The sequence below is a fragment of the Melozone crissalis genome, unplaced genomic scaffold, assembly GCF_028551555.1.
Source record: "Melozone crissalis strain CALT ecotype California unplaced genomic scaffold, PUWL_Pcris_2 ptg000042l_1, whole genome shotgun sequence".
Classification (NCBI taxonomy): domain Eukaryota; kingdom Metazoa; phylum Chordata; class Aves; order Passeriformes; family Passerellidae; genus Melozone; species Melozone crissalis.
Window position 1 is genome coordinate 39948307 of NW_026535820.1, and position 17857 is coordinate 39966163.

Sequence of the window (17857 nt, forward strand, 5' to 3'; positions counted from 1 at the left end):
GTACAGTTTCCAGACTTTTTTGTTCATGTGATGCCTCATGGCAGAGATCTCCTTGTTTCTACACTTGCAGACATTCTACTCCAAACTGAAGCTGCTGATTCAGAGAAGAATGGAGAGCCTGAACTCACTGTAGCCTTGGTGTGGTGAAGGTGCCATTTACTCTGTAAAGCTAGGAAAAAACATATCAGGTCAAGCTAGTACTAGCTATGACTGAAAACAGTCTTTTCCTGCTCTTTCTGCAACCCCTAAGAACTTTCTTTTCCATTCCTAATATAACGTAATCTGGAGTGGTCTTTTTAGAAAGTTATTCGTAGGTTCCCACAAAACCCTGCCACTTTTTGAGGTCTTTAATTTCTAGTGTTGTAGGTATGTTCCCTTTGTGGAGAGGTGGGATGGAAAGTGCTGCACAGAGCAAGGACTTGTACAGCTGACTTTGCTTTTTCAGGATGGAATTTTACCAAATTGATCAGCTTTCAGGAATCCTTCATAAACAAGGGGCCAGATTATTGGTATTAATGGCCTTTTATGCTAGATAGTATTGATATTTTAATCTGAGGCATTAAGATACAGCGTTTTTATTTCTGGTTTTGAAAGAACAGTGAGCAATCAAAGGTAGAACACAAATGCCCAGCAAAGCTCTCAGGCTTTACTGCTATTTTAAGATAGTTTTGGCCTGTGTGCTGGTACGAGCAGTGTGCATATTTGAAATTCTAGCCTCTACAATGAAAAGACAAGCCCTCGGAAACAGTCAGTGGTTTTGGAGCATGCTGGTCCTTTGCAAGCTGAATGTTAAACAATGACTTAAGACTCTACTACACACTGGCTGTAGCTCTTGGTGTCTTACACGTTGGCTCCATTTTTTGACATAATTTTGGCAAGTGTGGGAGCCTGGCAATCCTTCATGCTAGAGGCCCTAGCTCTAATAAGGCGCTTTAGTTATTAGCACAAGTAAATAGTTGTCCATTTGTGCTTCATTAATGCATATTAGTCATACAGTAAATGCTGTTATGCTGGCAAGTTCCCCAGAAGAGTGAATACTTCTGTGCAGTTCAGGAGGGGGTTTCTGACAAAGTAGTGTTGGCACCTTTCTTGAAGAAGTTCTTGAAGCTAGTAGTGTAGGAGAGTGGCAGGCCATTATTTCAGCTCACATGAGATTTGTAGGATTGATACTTCAGTGGAAGCAAAGAGGTATTTTTGATCAATTTTATGCTGTTGCAGTAGGTTCTTCTCAGGTATTCAGTTGACTTTTCTACAGCCTTCAGCTATACTGATGCAGGTTGCTTTGGGCTGTGGGGAGTACAGATGAAGTGCCTCCTCTTCTAATGAAAATAGATGTTCCAGAAATCCCATATGATTGTCCAGTATTGTAAAATTTTAACTACATATTTGAAGAAACCTAGTATGTGCAGCTAGATGAAATCAGAAGGCAGCACAATGACCCATGATCTGTGTAAGTGTTCTGGTTTCTGGAGAGATAAGACCCTTAGTACAAATGGTATAAAACTGCAAATGAACATGACTTGTTCTTTGGAACAGCCAGTGTAGATCCTTTGAGTTCTTGGCAGTGACTTCTGGAAGGACTTGCTCCATACTCTTGCCAGCTTGTCAAGGCTGACCAGCTTCTGGTGCTTCATATTGTCATCCTCACCTGTTTTGAAGAGGAGTGTGTTCTCTGCCTCTGCACTCACCAGGATCATCCTCTGATTAGTTACTTACTCTTTTGAAGATAACGGAGGGTAGCCTTGCTAGCGTAGTGTTGGTTGGCATCCTTTGCATCTTCTAATGAATCCTATCTGCTCCTAGTTAGCTTGTCTGATCCTTAACTTCCCTTTGCTCTCAGTAATGGTTCAATCCTCCAGATGCTGGCACTGTGCTCAAAGAACTGGGAGACACGAGGAGGAACTAGGAAAAACTAAGGGAGAAAAATCATTGCTCTTTTGTGTCCTTAGCTGCTGGATCCTGTGCACAACTGAGAGCTAACTAAACCAGTACTAGCTATCCTTTTGTTGTTACTTGCCTATATAAGAATTCCTAGTTTTTTCTTGGCATCCTTTGCTTGCTCCAGCTTTTCTGCATGTGCACAATCTCCATGTTCTTTCTGTGTAACCTCTTCCTCTTTAACGCTCTTTGTGTTTCAGCATTTTAGCTGAGGCAGGAGATGCCTGTCCATTCAGCTGGCTTTCTGCCATTCCCCTGGGGCTTTCTGCATGCCACAATGCACCTTTCTTGGGGTTTGAGTGGGCTGCCCTGCAAGATCAGGTTGTTGCCCTGGGTACCTTGGTTCTTCAGAGAAGTCTGCCATGGGAACCTTGCATGCAGATCCTTGAACAGGCCAAAAAATCTGTTTTCTCATAGTCCAAGACTGTGATTCTGCTGGTAGTCTTGCTCTCTTTGTTTACTCATTACCGTCATCTCTGCATCATCTCCACTGCCATCAACCTCTTCCTTTCCAAATGGCTCTTCTTTGTCTATCAGTTGGCTTTGCCAGCTTGTTGGTCAAAGCTGGTTGAGCCAGCTTCCCCAGTTGGCTCACTGATCACTTGTGAAGTTGTCTTCAACTCACTCCAGAAATCTTTGTAGAGTCCAGTGCTGGCTGCAGCTGGAATAGCACTGTTTGCTTGTGAGTGGGTCAGAAATGTGATTTAGCCAATTTGTGTCAAGTTTCTCCCCATCCCATGCACCTGGCTGCAAAGAGGGGCTTCATTGCTTTCAGCAAGACAGGTATTCTGAGCATTAATCTTCTTAAAGATAGTGAGTGCTTTTGGGAAGAAGTATTGAAGTAGAAAATGAGGGACTTGGCAGTGTGACAGAAGCACAGGAGAACCTAGAGGTGCTGGCCAATTGTCCAGGTGTTTCCTGTCCAGCACTGTCCCTTGTGGCTTCCCAGCCAGGCTGTTTGTACTCAGTCTCCTGTCATGGTGTTCTCCTGGCTTCCCTGATGTTTACTCTCTCTCTCCTACAAGGCTTACATCCAAGTGGACTGTCTGCCATGCTGCCTTCTCCAAGGACCCTCTGCCAGCCATATCTCCCCAGGACTGTCCTTGGGGTGGTGTAGGGAAGCTCCCCCTTGCTGAGTGGCCCTCAGATGTGACTGATGCTGCTGTCCTTTGGTCATGACTGCCTCTGGCTGCAAGTTATTTGGTGGGGAGGCACTGGGGGAGTCCTGGCCAGATGTTCCCCTTCCCTCTCCATTGTGGGCCCCTTGCAGAAGAGATGCCATCTGCATGCCTGGAGGGCACAGAGGCAGTGCAGGTCAGGGAGCAAGGGCTGACAAAAGCCTTCCAATGCATGAACTGTTTTATTGATTGTAAAGGGTTTGTGCCTAGCCTGGCAAGGCTAACATCTCCCTTTCCTGCCTCTGGGTTTTCTACCTCTTCCATCTCTGGCAAAGACCTGACCTCCCAGGTTTGCCTTGCGTGGTTATGTTCAGGCTGATAGAGAGTAGTGGGTGGGGGAGCTTGGGAGAAGATGTTCTAGCTGTCCTGGAGGGAGATCATGGGCTCTTTCAGGAAGACATCTTGGCAATGATGATGTCAGGAGACAGTTAACTATTTATGGGTAGCCCACTTCCATGGGGCATCTTTTCTCATCACCCTCTGTGGGGCTCTGGGTCTCCTGCCACTTGGTTGGGTGAAGCCCTTTTATCCTGCACAGTCTTTCTGTGTGCTTGTACTCTGTTCCCCCTCTGCATATCCTGCTTCTTCCAGAGCTCTTTCTTGGGCTCATTCTTTGTGGCCACACCACCATGACCTCTTGGAAAGATTCCTGCAGAAGGTAACTCCAGCACGATATGTAACATACATGTTACATACATTCATAAATAATCAATTTATAAAAGCAACTTGTTTACTTACCCACACATGCCCTCTCAAGTTAATTATTTTTTTTCCTTTTTGAATTCAGGACAGAACTAAGAGTTTGTCAACCGGAATATAAATGCCAGTATTTGAGGTAGTCACCTTAAGTGTTTTGTAGAACCTGTTTCCTAAGGTAAAAAGACTTCAGAGGGCTTGTTTCTCTACTTCTAACTATACAGAAGTATGTAAGGCAGCGGGTTGCAAATTTGATGGAAAATATTCCTTCCTGTGTATTTGCTGGGGAGATTTCTGCACGGCATACATTATTTTTTGCCATGATGTGAGCAGAAGGGTTAACTGAAGTTTCCTGAAGATATTCTGAAAAAGGCATCTCTTGCAATCTTGTTTTTTCTGGAGTCCTTTATGTCCTTGGAATTATGACAAGCTGCTGGCTGTTGAACATGAACTGTCTGTATGGTTAAGTCACAAACCATAACTGCTATGCTGGATGAGAGTTGGAAAATAGTTTTTTGACAGTGTATCTTTTGAGTATGACTTGCCCTGAAGATTAAAATAAACCCAAACCCACAAGACCAGAAACTTCTCATCCGTAGCATCTTCTGAAACAGGGATAGTGACACAATAACATGTATTATTATGATGTAAGATTACACACATGCTGTCAGTATTGTGGTGTGATAATGAGCTTCTAGGTAACCCGTCACAGTTAATTTTCCTGGTTTCGTTAAATAAGTAGTCTTCTGTTTATCTGTATCCAGAAGGTGACCCATTCCTCTCACCCACAGTTTGATTCTGAAGCCTAGTTCAATGTTTTTCCTCATCTCTTCCTTATCCTGTGATTCTTTTTTTCTTTTTTTTTAAATCTCTGATTTGACTTTAATCTCAGCAGGAATGTTTTCCACTACCTTTTATGTCACAGACCTGCATTTTTGGGTTAGAAAGAATAGCTCAAAACCAGAGGAAGCACTACAATGAATACTGGTTGTACTGTAAAAAGTACCACCCTGAATTAATCACCATTCAGCTGAAGTGTGGTGGCTGCTCATGTGCAAGCTGCCAGCCCCTTGAGCTGCAAGGTAAACAGGTTACTTCCCTTCCCTAGTCTTCAGCAGTGATTTTTCAGAAGAGAAAGAAAAGCCACTTCAATTCCAATTGAACAGCAGCTCCTCTGATTGCATCCCATCTTTTCTTGGAGCAAACAGTAGAAATCCATTTGCAGAGATGTTCTTGCGGTTGGTAGGAGTAGTGTTTCGGTGTTGCTGAAGCCAGCATGATCAAACATTGCATATGTGGATTTATTACAACTGTGGGATTTCTTGAACTTTTCTTCTGGCTGACCAGGTTTGCAATCTCTGTTCACATCTCCTTGTCTGGAGACCCTTTACCTGGGCAGGTCTTGTTTTGAGGTGGTTTGCTTGTTCTGTTTCATGTGCTGCCTTGACAAAGTTTGGCACAGCAGACCTTCCTCCAGTAGCATACTGGTAGTTATGAAACCCTTTTGATCTGTTGAGGCTTTAATGTAGCCTCAGAGACTTTGTGTAGAATTAAAGCAGCTGCTGCTAACCATGTAGGAGTGCCTCAGTGTATGTTCTGATGTACTGTGGATAACTTCCTTGGATGTGTCCAGTAGGTGTTAAAAGTGGTGAGGAGCTGTATAAAAATAAGTGGTCACTTGACACACACACACTGTGAACAACTTTAAAACAGAACAAAACAAAAAGAAAGCCTTCCAAGTATGAAGAGATGATTGACGTGCTTGCTTTTAGTGTGCCAGCTTCTGCAAAAACTGAAGATTTATACTTTGTATTGTGTTTTCTGGGACAGCGTGCAATTTTACATGTAATTTGTTACTATTTAAATGCAAATTGCTGATCTTTTGTAAATTTTCTTCCTTCAGAGAATGTTAAGTCAATAAAGATTTTCTGATAAAGCCATCTTCTTAATGCAGGATAACTGGTAGAGCTACTTGCAATTAGCTCCCTTTCCTCAAGGAAAGGAAAACATGGCAGCCACTACCTTGAGATGGATAGATGCAAGTATATATTTTTATTGATACGAGAACAAGTGTAACAATGATGCATATTTCATATAGTACCTAGATTTTTGAAAGTTAGACAGAGATAGTTAAACTAGGCAGAGCATTGAGAGAAGTTCTCAGGCTAAAAAGTACCTTTGAGGTGCTTGGATTTTACCATAGTCAAACCTAAATATTTGTTTTTCTAAGGACAATGAAGATGAGGAAAATCAGAATCATTTAGGTTGGAAAAGACCTCTAAGATCATTGAGTCCAGCCTTTGACAGAGAACCACCCTGTAAACTAGACTGTGGTATTAGGCTCCGTGTGCAGTCATGAACACCTGCAGGGATGGTGACTCCATCACCTTCTTGGGCAGTTTGTCCCAGGTTTAAGAGCCCTTTTCATGAAGAATTCCTCTCAATGTCCAACCTCAACCTTCTCTGGTGCAGCTTGAGGCTGTGTCCTCCCATCCTGTCACTGGTTGCCTGGGAGAAGATGCTGACCCCCACCTGGCTACAGCCACCTCTCAGGCAGTTGTAGAGAGCAACAAGGTCCCCCCAAACCTCCTTTTCTGCAGGCTGAACACCCCCAGCTCCCTCAGCCACCTGTTGTAGGACTCATTCTCCGGACCCTTCACCGGTGCTGTTGCCCTTCTCTGGACTTGCTCCAGCACCTCTATGTCCTCCTTGTAGTGGGGGCCCAGAACTGGACTCAGACACTCAAAGTGTGGCTGAGTACAGGGTGATGATCACTGCCCTGGCACTGCTGGCCTGTTTTTGATGCAAGCCAGGATCCCATCAGCCTTCTTGGCCACCCGAGCACGTGCTGGCTCGTGTTTGGCTGCTGTTGACCAGCGCCCCCAGGTTCTTTTTTGCTGGGCAGCTTTCCAGCCACTCTTCCCCAGCCTGGAGTATTGTGTGGGGTTATTGTGACCCAAGTCCAGAAGCTGGCACTTGGACTTGTTGAACCTCATATAATTGTCCCTTTGATCCAGATCCCTCTGCAGAGCCTTCCTGCCCTGCAGCAGATCAGCTCTCCCACCCAGCTTAGTGTTGCCCATGAACTTACTGAGGGTACACTTGATACCCTCATCCGCATCATCAGTAAAGACACTGAAGAGAACTGGGCCCTATATTGAGCCCTGTGAGTTTCTTTCATTTTGAGAAACTGGAGTAAGACAGTGATGCACCGGAGTAGTCAGGATGGCTCCTGTTGTTAGTCTTATCTTAATTTTTGTTTTCTTTCCAGCTGTTATGAATTGACAATTTATATGTTGGTATTTCTGTAATGCAGGCTGCAGCATCATTTGTATTAGAAATTTCGTGCAACCATTTGCTAACACATAACCGTGTGCTAACATTTGAGGATGGCAACTTAATGAAGTCTGATACAGCATCACTGTGAGGATTTTTTTTTTCAGGAACACTGTTTTGAACATCACAGTAAAAGATTCAGTTATGTGTGTGACTTTCTGAGAGCTGCACAGGTTAAATGAGATTCATACATGATTAAGGAAAGAAATTCAGACATTCAGGTATGTTGTTCTGTTGGTAATGATGAGTGGTTTTTGGTTTGTTTTTTTCCCTATTCTGAAGGCTTGCAAAGTAACCCATTACTGCTAAATATGCAGTACAAAACAACTATTTTAAGTACCCATATCTTGCAGACTGCTTCTTAGACTCCAGTATTTTTTTGCATAAACTACATTACTGATTTGCTCTGACTGTAACCCTGATATTTGGCATGGGGAGAACACAGCAGTCTGTTCCAATACAAGATCTGATGCTAGGTTATTAATCATGAATAATTACTGTGCCTTAGGCTGGTAGACTGTGATTTATGTGGGGTTTAAGTAGGGTATAGAGGAGTCAACTGAAGTGTATAAACATTTGCCCCATATCTGAGATTCTGAAATGTCTTTTGTTTGTTTTTGGTAAGCCTTGCTGTTTTAGAGATGTGTAAAGAGTTAAATCTGTATTGAATTGAGAGCAAGTCACCGGAACTACAAATGCCCCTGTCTGAAGTGAGCAGTGAGTTCTGGGGCAGATAGCTCCATGTAACAGGAGAATGTATCTTTATCTGAGCAGAAAGTTGTGTGGTCCAGGTAATCAGGATCATAGGTTTGATCAGATGGGACAGGCACTTCTAGACCTGTTAATTATGTATCTAGCACCAAGGATCACCGTTGGGAAGGAGGGGAGGGGTACCTAAATTTCAGATATTGAAAAAATTGCCTAGAAAGTAGAGTGATGAGGTCCATGTTTCTAATAGTTGAAGCAAGGAAGGATAGCAAAGTAGTCTTGTATGAATTTGTTCAATGTGACACTTGAAATTGGTCAGATTATCAGTTTGAAGACCCGAAGAGCAATTTCATTAGAAGGTGAGTTTGTTCACTGACATCCAGTAAATTTTAATGGTACATGTGGGCACAGTGGCTCCTTCCCCACAGGAGGTTTATAATTTTATCACTTCTGTCGAGGGCTGTGGGGACCCACGTTTACTTGTTGGCCCATTCAGATTCTCAGTTTGAAGCTGAACCATCACAAAGACAAAAGGGGGATAGCACTATTGCTAAGTAAGAGAGCAGACCCACGTTCAGATGGTATAAATGCCTTTGTGTTTCATGGTACTTGCATTCCTTTGTTGAGTTTCATCTGTCTTGATGTCTAGGGCTTCCTAGCTATAAGCTTGCATGCTCTTAAATGTAATGCTCTTAAATGTAATTTAGGTTGTCTTGCTGTGGTTGCCACTTCCCAGAGCATAGAGATTTGAATATAAATTCCTGAAGAGAATGCACTTGTATGGAAACAGTGGTTCTTTCAACCCAGGTGGCGTCTTCCCTTCTCTGCTCCCTCCCCTGGTCTGACACACACAAATGTGTTGCTGCAGTGCCAGATCCAGAGTCCACCAGCTCATCCTTTCAAGCACTGAGCTTTCCAAGGTTAATTCAGGGCATCATTAGCCTGTGCTAGGACAGACTGTCCGAGGCATTTTGCGGAACGTCTCCTGTCCATGTGGTAGAAGGAAGCTGTCAAAACCTGACTCCCAAAGCCAGTGTTCTTGGAAGCAGCTGGCCAGCAGTGCTGCTATAACCAAAGCTGTAGTAGATTTGATGCCAAGTGGAACAGATGAGCTACCTTGTATTTCACAGGTCTGAGCATGGGGAGGCCAGTGTGTTGGAAAGGATCAAATATCCCGTACTTTCTTTCTGTGTTACAGCTTCCCCCAAAATTATAGATGAGATTTTTCTTTTTCTTCCTTCTTTTTTTTTTTTTCTTTTTCTTTTTTTTTTTTTTTTTTTTTTTAATACAAGTTTAAAGGAAATAATTTTGAAGGTGTTTTCTCAGATTGGACAGGTGTGTTAGCAAGTGTGTGATGCTGAAATTTTCCTTCTGATGACGAAGGAATATAGTCTGACAGTGCACTTAAGAAACTTGGACAAAATATGGAGAGTGACCCTGTAAGGATTCTTGAATAGGCTAAAGGTTTTATGAGCAGCAACACGTTGTTGTGGGTTGCATTACTCCCTAGATTGTGTGAGTGCCATCCAGTATAGTTAACACGTATGAACTTGTGCTTTTGGCTCAGTTTAAGTACTGTAGTCTGTTATGTGTCAGTTCTTTGATACAAGATCTAACTGAAAAGCCTCTTTAAAAAAAAGGAATATGACATACTGCTTTAGGCTATACTTTCTCATGGTAAGAAAACTCAATTTTTAAATTTAATTCCTATTGATAAGTACAGTTCACTCTCACAAATATCAGATTTTTCAGGGACTTCAATGTTTGAGTCAGTATTGATCAAACCCAAAGACCTTAGAACATGTAGCAAAGGATGTAGCTTTGAACATGTATCTTTGTCAGTGGCAGTCCCTTGCCAGTGGAAGTGACTTGCTTTGGAGGTAAGGCTAATTTACAGTTAAGTACAAGCTAGAGATACATTATCAGGTTCTGTGGGCACCAGCAGAAGAAACAAAATTTCCATGCAAGTGTGCATCTTTCCTACTGTGAAGAATTTCCTAATGCAAACTTCATTTATTCAGTGGTGTTTTGTTAGAAATGAAAAGAGGTCTAGTTTGTTTTAGGAAAAAAAAGAAGTTAAAGGAAACTTTGTTGGTAAGTTAATACTTTGTTTTTCTAAGTACTTCATAGGTGATGACACCTTTAAGGAATTATTGCCTTCACTGACAATTTTGTGCAATTGTTTCTTTTCTGTATTCCAGTACTTTATTTTAGCTGTAAACTATGTAAACTGTCTCTAACAGCCACAGTGGTTTTAGTGTCATTAAAAATAGAACAAAGCTTTTAGCATTTCTAAGCCTGTCAGTTGGATTCCCTCATTGCTCACTGATTAAAAGACAGCAACCATGATGCACTGAATTTTCTTCTACCATAATAAATGTCATTCTGGTCCAAGAAGTGCACTATGGAGTATACTATCCATTTTCTCTGTGCAGAATATGGGGAGACAGCTCCATTTTTGCAGAAGTGGTTGGTTCCTACTAAGAGAGGACTGCATCTAGTGAGAGAATTCTTGCCAAATGTTGGGTTCAGGGGTTCTGAAAGCTCTGTTAATGCCAGTTTTGCAAAGATCAGCCTAGAGAAGCTGAATCTCTAGTGTTAGCCTGTATGCATGCTGTAAAAGTGCATTGCTGGAGCTGTCAGCTAACACTCACTGTGCTCACCCCTGCCTTACTGGAGAAAAGCCTTTTAGGAGTAAACAGCTGCTACCAGATACTGTTGGAGGTTGCTAGCTGTCGTCCAGCCCTTGGTAGACTACATTAATTAATTAATTAATTAATTAATTTCCTGGATGCCAAAGAGACACTGGGAGTTGGGGCAGGGGCTGACAGAAAGAAGCTGGGTGGTGTTGCTTTTTGGCTTGCCGTGATAGCAATTGCAGTGCAGGTAGTGATAAGTCACAAACTAGACTCCTAAAAATAAATCTGAAGCACCTTCAGAAAAATAAGTTTTTGGCTCAGCTATAGCAGTGCTTTCTATAACTGTGTTGGGCTATAGCTTTTAGGAAGAAGCACTTCAGTGGCTCAGGGCATGCACACCATGGGGTTTCAGTGTTGACAACAGGGTCCAAACCCCCAGGTTTTTTTAGACTTGAAGGTTTTCTGATCAGTGAGCTGCTAAAGCCCGGGGGGGGGTCAGGAGATAAGTTCCTCCAAGGTCAGACTGACAAGCCTTTCTGCCTTCCCCTGTATCATGGGACGTAATATAATTCCTGTGATTCATTTAACAAATTCTCTGCCACTGCAGAGACATGGACCACGGACGCAGGTCTGTCTTTTCTGTCGGCCTCATTTTCCTTCTCCCTTTGCTAATTCCTGCTCTGTTGTAGCTGTCTTATTTGTTGTGTGGTGGGCTGGTAATTCTGCTGAGGGTTGTAGGAATGTATGGATCACAACAGGTCTGTGTACCCTGCCAGGTTATCGTGTGTTTTCAGTGATTTGTGGCACAGATGATTGGAGGTGCTGTAGTGTGTTGGGAGGAATGTGCTGCTGCCTTTGCTGCTCCTTTAATCCCGAACTGGCTTGTTTGTTCTTGGTCTCCAGGGTTATTGCTCCCAGTCTTGACAGCCAGTACTGTAAAATCAGAAGGATTCCTGCAGTTAGTGGCTTTGCTACTTCAGGAGAGAAAGCCCAACTTTTGACAAAGCTAAGTGGCTTTATTTTAAGCCCTTGTTTGTACAAGCTTTCTTAGCAATGGGAATGCTAAAATTCTAGGTTCACAGTTACTCTGTTGACTTACTGAGCCTTTCACTTGGCTCTTACCTAGTCAAATGACTATAGTTAAGAAGCAGGAAACCAGGTTACAGGTCTTTAATTATGTAATATGTGGGTTGTCTGAGAATGCGCTTTAAAGTTTTTTGCCTAGTATGCAAAGCCTGTGTTTTCTTTATTTGTATGACATGTTAAACACACTGGCAGAAAACAGTAAAATATACACATGCTGTTTGAGTAAACTTGAAATTGTTTGCAAAGCAGTGACTTTGGACAAACCCAAGAACCTTGCACTTCCCTCAGGATCTTAATTGGAGTACATTTCCTCAAACTCTGGGGTGTCAGCTTGCTGAAAACACATTGTACCAAACAGCTGACTGGTAGGGGACTGTGCTACTGTCTTTTTAAGAAAGGAACGTCATATGAATTACTAATCAACTTTTGGAGTTTGGATTAGAATTTGAATATTGGTCTGGATATGTCAGTTGGATTTATTCTTGTAATAGCCTGTGTGTTTGCCTTCACAGGGCTAAGAGTAAAATTGAGTGTGCAGGAACTCTGGAAGGCTGTGGATACCAGTAAGCTATAGGAAAGTTTGCTAGATGAATAGCTGGCTACTCGGCACTTAGCATAATTGAGTCTATTATCCTCTTTGTACATTCAATGCTTGAAGTAAACCAAAGCTGCAAATTCATGGTATAAAGAATCAGCATAGCTTAAAAAGCGGTACAGGAAGTTACTTTACATAAATGCAAACAGTCTTTTGTTTGGAAAGCAAGACTCTTATGAAGCATCCTCAGAAGAAGTGCTGTCTAATCTGTTCATTGCCTAAGGAAACTCCAGGGGCATGTTAAGAATAACAGTACTGAGTCAGATAAAGAAATGTTTGTCTATCTGTGTCTTTCTTCTAAGAGCAACAAGTTGTAGATACAAAGAGGGGGTATAATTTCTCAAAGTATCCCCTTTCTGCTCCTGAAGCCTGGAGCTGTGTCCACTTTTTTACAGCCCTTGGTGTTCACCGCTTCAGTGAATTTTTGTAGTCACTTTTTTGTCTGGGAACCACTTAGACTTGAGCACTCTGCAATAGCTTCCTCAGTCTCTGCTAACTTAAGGTGCTTTTTTAATTTTGCTTTACACAAGTTCCCTGAACAGAGTAAAGCTTGGTGGTTCAAATAATGACTTTGCTAATTTTCTTTTTACGCTCAGCTAATTTTAAGACCCGTACCTTGGTGTGATGAAGGAGCACCGCCAGGTTGGCAGGGAGCTCCTGTTTGGCAGGAGTGCCCTCTCTGCAAACTGAGGCATATCTGCCTTGATAGTCTCCTAAATTGCATGAGACCCGTCAGCACGTCTGACTTTACTTTCTGTTGTGCTGGACGGTGTACAAACATCAGAAGTATGTCATGATCTTGATCTGTTGCTGTGGGACTGCTGGCATGAGTACGCATGACTCTTGCTCAATTGAACCTTTTGTTCAGGGGCATGGCACTGTGGGTTTGCAGGCAGCTACAATAAATCCAAAACCAGGGACTGTCGTCTTGGTGGTCTGGACATCCTCACTCTGGCCATGCTCCCAGGAGCTTCTGAGAAACTGTGCTGCCACTTGTAGCCTTTCTTCATCTTGTAAACTTGCAGAGACTGCTGAAATTAGAAGAAGCTGAACCCTTCAGGGGATTTCCAGACTTCTCCAGAAAGCTGCTCTGTCTCTTCTTATGCTAGACCCCTTTCTTCATGAAGGATGAGGGAGAAGGGAAGTATAAATGATACTCCATTATTTCTACATTCAAATCTGCCTCCTCCCTTCTCTAAGCACTATTTACCTGTAAGATTACCTTGAAGGACTGACTGGATAACTTTTGCTGAAAAAACTAGGATGAGAGAAGCAGCAGTAGAGTGGTAGCAGCACAATGGTCTGTCTAATAATGCTGTCTCATACTGATAAATACTCTCCTGAGCTAAACTGCAGGTGGGAACAGTGGCGCTTGGAACCAAAGAGGTGATTAAAGAGCACGTGTGCAGACAGCAGAGCTGCTGTAGTATATGTCTGGCTGATTCTCTGATTAAAAGATGAGATTTAATGTTTTCTTAGATAACTGAAATGCTTATTTTGTGCTAGCACAAACAGCAGCAAACACTGTATGTCATAGTTAAGGAGTGCAACTTGAAAGGCTTGGTTATAGATTGAAAAATAAATCTAGATTGTCCTGGTTACTGATACGTAGAGATAACACTGTCTATGAGTGGACTTTGGCTCTTAAGGCGATGCAGGCACGTCACATTTTGTGTCATGCAACATAGGTTTGCAAAAGGACACTGTAATCTGACCTGTAATGATGGTGTGTTTGGCTTTATGAAATGCTAATGCTTTAAAGGACCCTGCTTCAGGTCCTTCCAGCACTCTTGCTAGTGACTAGATTAAATCATCCTTGGTTGCAGAGGCCGACTGACAGAGAAAACAGCACATACAAAAAGTCAGCGAGGGCTAATGCTCAGCTAGCTTCTAAAAATACTACAATAGCTGGATGGTACAGTAAGTTAAGTAACATGCTTTAATTTCATATTGAGAGCATTTATTGGAAGAGGAGGGAGAGCTGGGGATTAAACCATGAAGCAGAGGAATGACTTGTTTGGAGGCCGCTTTCAGCTGCAGCAGAGGATGGTGATGGACCAAAGCAGGTGCCCACCTTGCTGGGGGCCACAGCCTCAGCCCTGAGCTGGGGCCCGACAACAAGGCTGCTGGCACAGAGTAATTATATAACTTTATTTCCTGCCCCCCTCCCCTTTCTTCTTTTACCCTTGTTCCAGCATGTGCTCTCCGCTGCAGCTGGCCGGGTGCCGGTGTTTGTCTGTGCACAACGGACACAAACAGATTCCCGAGGGTCATGTGAAACTCCCCCTGGCTCTTTAAACCTCACCGCCCTTACCTTCCCCCCCCGCTGCCCGCATTGCTCTGCCAGGTGTGGCTTTGTTTATGCACGGCCTGTCGCTCTGCTTCAGCACCTGGGCTCTGCTGGCCCGCAGTGTCCGGAGGAAACCTTCGCCTCCCTGTTTTGCTCAGGCTGCCAGAGAACTCTCTGGATCTTGTGGGCAGGCATTTGCACCCGGCGAAACAGGCAGGGGCATCAGCTTTACAAGGGCAGCACCAGCAGTCATTAGTCACTGCAACCTCTGCCTCTGAAAACTTTGATCTACCTTTCCATGGCTTTGGCTTAACTTTGTGAGTAAGGCCTGTGGTTCTCAGCATCTTCTGATACAAGATGTAAGGTGATTCCAGAGAGGGTGTATCCTCTTCCTATAAATTTTTGGCAATTGCTAATTAAAAAAAAAAAGAAAACTATGGTTTAATTGAAGAATTATGGCCCTGGAGCCAGGTGAAACCTTGAAATAAGGTCTCAGTTAAGTGTTTGTGTGTTACTGCTGTGGGAAACCCAAATGTAAAATCATGCATCTCGGCCCCATTTCACCTTTATTACTACCTAGTATTTCATGAATCTTGCCTTCCAAAAGGGACTTTTGTATGTTGGGGCAACTGAAAACACATTTGGATATGTGACAAATAGCTTACAGCTGATTTTCTTGTTCCAGCTTTTATTTCTTTTGGGGTGCCCCGTTGCTCTTCCAAGCCAAGAGGCAATCTGTCACTGCATCTGACATTGTGACTTCTTCCTGGGAAGTGTAACTAATGCTGCTAAACTGCATCTGTGAGGTTTTAGCTACCCTATAAAAATTGGTCATGTTGTATTTCATGGAGGGAATTGCACTGAGAAAAGCTCTGGGCTGGGGAGGAATGTTCTGCTGAGTTATCCATGCCTGTGATGCTTACCTCTTAGCCTTTGTACTGAGAGCAGTCAGCTTCAACATTAAGTTTTGACTGAAACTTTTCTAGATAAGCATCTCCTCCCCACTGTTGCCCTTGGCACCTTGGAAGAATTACAACTGAACTTTCTGAGGAACAGATTCATAATTTTCTATGTAATTTCTGCAGTTGCCTTCTTATGCTGCAAGTCCCAGATTTCCTGCCTCAGATTTAAAATGGACATGCTGTAGGTCAAGTCAGTAATGGCTGTGTGGCATTCCAAAGAAAATGAGATAAATCCAGTGAGAATGACTAGTGCTCCAAAAGTACTTTTAATGTTACAATGTGATACCCTGTGGTTGCAAGGGATTTGATGAAAACAGGAGCTTGTGAGGTGCTTGTTCCCAGTAAGTGTTCAGTTAGCTCCAGTGGAAGAGCTAACAAATACCACTGTGTTTCAAGGAAGTAAGAACAAAGACAGTTGTGCTGATAGAAGGTCTGATGTGGTTTGGGGTTTTTTTGATTCTTGAGAAGCAATTACAAAAACTCACGAGATTAATGAGATGTGGTGCTTGAAACAACAGCCAGTGTTGTGAAAATCAGTGCAAAGAATGTAAAGAGCTGTAAGGGGAGATAGCCAGTATGGAGGCAGACGTTTGAGTGGTCCCAGTTGTATCTGGCATAGACAGATGGATGCCATTTGTATCTTATCATACACTGTTTACTCATAAAAACCTTCCTTAGTCATACCACTGTTGTCAGTTTCTGTCTTATAAATGCCTGTGGGCTCCTGAACTGATCCCTGATGGTGATGACACCTGAGAGCAGTGCTTGAGTGCTTGAATCAAAGTTCAAGCATTTGCTGAGACAGTCCCTCTGATGAAGAGATAATTTATTTCATATCCTGTATAACTATATACAGTTCTGGTCCCCAAACACTATGTCCATTATGATTTTGAGCATTAGCTGGTACTTTGTCAGTGCTGGACCGAGGGCTCATGGTTGTGTGTGGTTGAATCCCTGCTCACGGTGTGCTTGTTTCTGCTCTGCCTTAATTACAACGTCATTTGCCATGAAGGTGGTTCCTTTGTTTTGACATAAAAGCAGGTCATGCCATTGTGTATTTAGCCCACACTTGGGGCACAGTGGGATCATGTGTGTAGCCACGTATATCACAGCAGCAGCTTATGCTTGGTGATACATCAGTGCAAACAACTTTGCTCACTTTTCCATACCCACCCTTAACTGCTGTATGCAAAGGTATGCCAGTTTTGTAAAACCACGCACCTGCTTTAAAGCTCATTCTTCTAAAATGTGACTTACCTTGCTTTTCCTATTTTCTTGTTCATATTTAAATTTTCCTGATTTTTCCTAGTTGTCTTCTTTGGCAAGATCTGTGAGAAACTGTGGCATTTTAGACTTAGCCAAATTCAGTTTGTGTTAAAACTTCATGAAACTTGATCTTGTGAGAATTCCAGTATGAAAAAACAACAGGTTGGCATCCAGAGCCATGGATGTTTTTCTAAACTGAACTTCTGATTTCTCTTGAGGTTTAGTAGTTCACTACTGAATCTGTTTCAGTCCAGTTAATTAGTTACAAAGCCCTAAGCCACAGACTTGGAATTAAAGAAAACAAAGCCCCAAGCCTCTGCATAATTTGGTGCAAGAAGAAACTTTTGTTAAACTAGGAAGTGCATTTACATCACTGTTTCTCCATTTGAAACGCAAACTGGTGTACAGATGAGCCAACAGCACAGTCATTGATTCTGGATCCATGCCACACGTATTAATGTGACAGCCTAGTGTCCCCCTGTGATCTGTTCCCCCACCTTCTCTGACATTTGGTTTCTCCTTTCAGAGGCATGGCAGAATTTTTTGTTTTGTATTGGTGGTTTGACTCCATGTAATGTAGCTTGCAGGGAGTACAGAATACCTGGTTTTGATGAGATATTGTGCTCTTCTGTTTTTAGGACAATGTAGATCAGACTTCAGCTCATGGTCGGCGGGATCTGGTGGAACCAGGTTTCCAAGAACCATCTAACCGCATCTCCCTGAACCACCAAGGTAAGGAACAGTGCCTGGAAATCCAGGCTTTTCAGGCAAGTGCAGGCATTGTTTTGCCTCCATGGCTGTTTCTTCTCATTGGGTTAAAAAGAAAATGTCCTGGATGGTTGGAGAAGGAGAGCTGAAGAAATCGGTTTTTGTCACAGCTGTCCTTTGAGCTATGAGTGAAAGTGACGAAGGACTTGTATGCATCTCAGACCTTGTAGCCCAAGATAGATTACTATCCTGGGGGATAGGGATATTCTCCATTCTCACATTTTTTGAGCGGGGAAGAGGAACATACTGACATTAAATTCAACATTTTTAATGTTAAGGTTGCATTTAAAAAAAATCTTTGCCATAAGACAGGCTCTGGCTCAATGTTTGCAGTAGGAGAAGGAAAAAAACCCAACACATTTATTTGCTTTCCATGGCAGAAATCAGCTCATTTG

General features: G+C 42.8%; 1 protein-coding gene across 1 annotated transcript in view; it reads left to right on the top strand.

Moving 5' to 3' along the window:
* Positions 1-17857, top strand: part of GRB10 (growth factor receptor bound protein 10) — a 145927-nt gene that overhangs the window by 43497 nt on the left and 84573 nt on the right. Inside the window, exon 3 of the mRNA XM_054285067.1 lies at positions 17333-17426. Within this exon, the coding sequence (XP_054141042.1) occupies positions 17333-17426 (94 nt within the window). The remainder of the gene's footprint in view (positions 1-17332; positions 17427-17857) is intronic.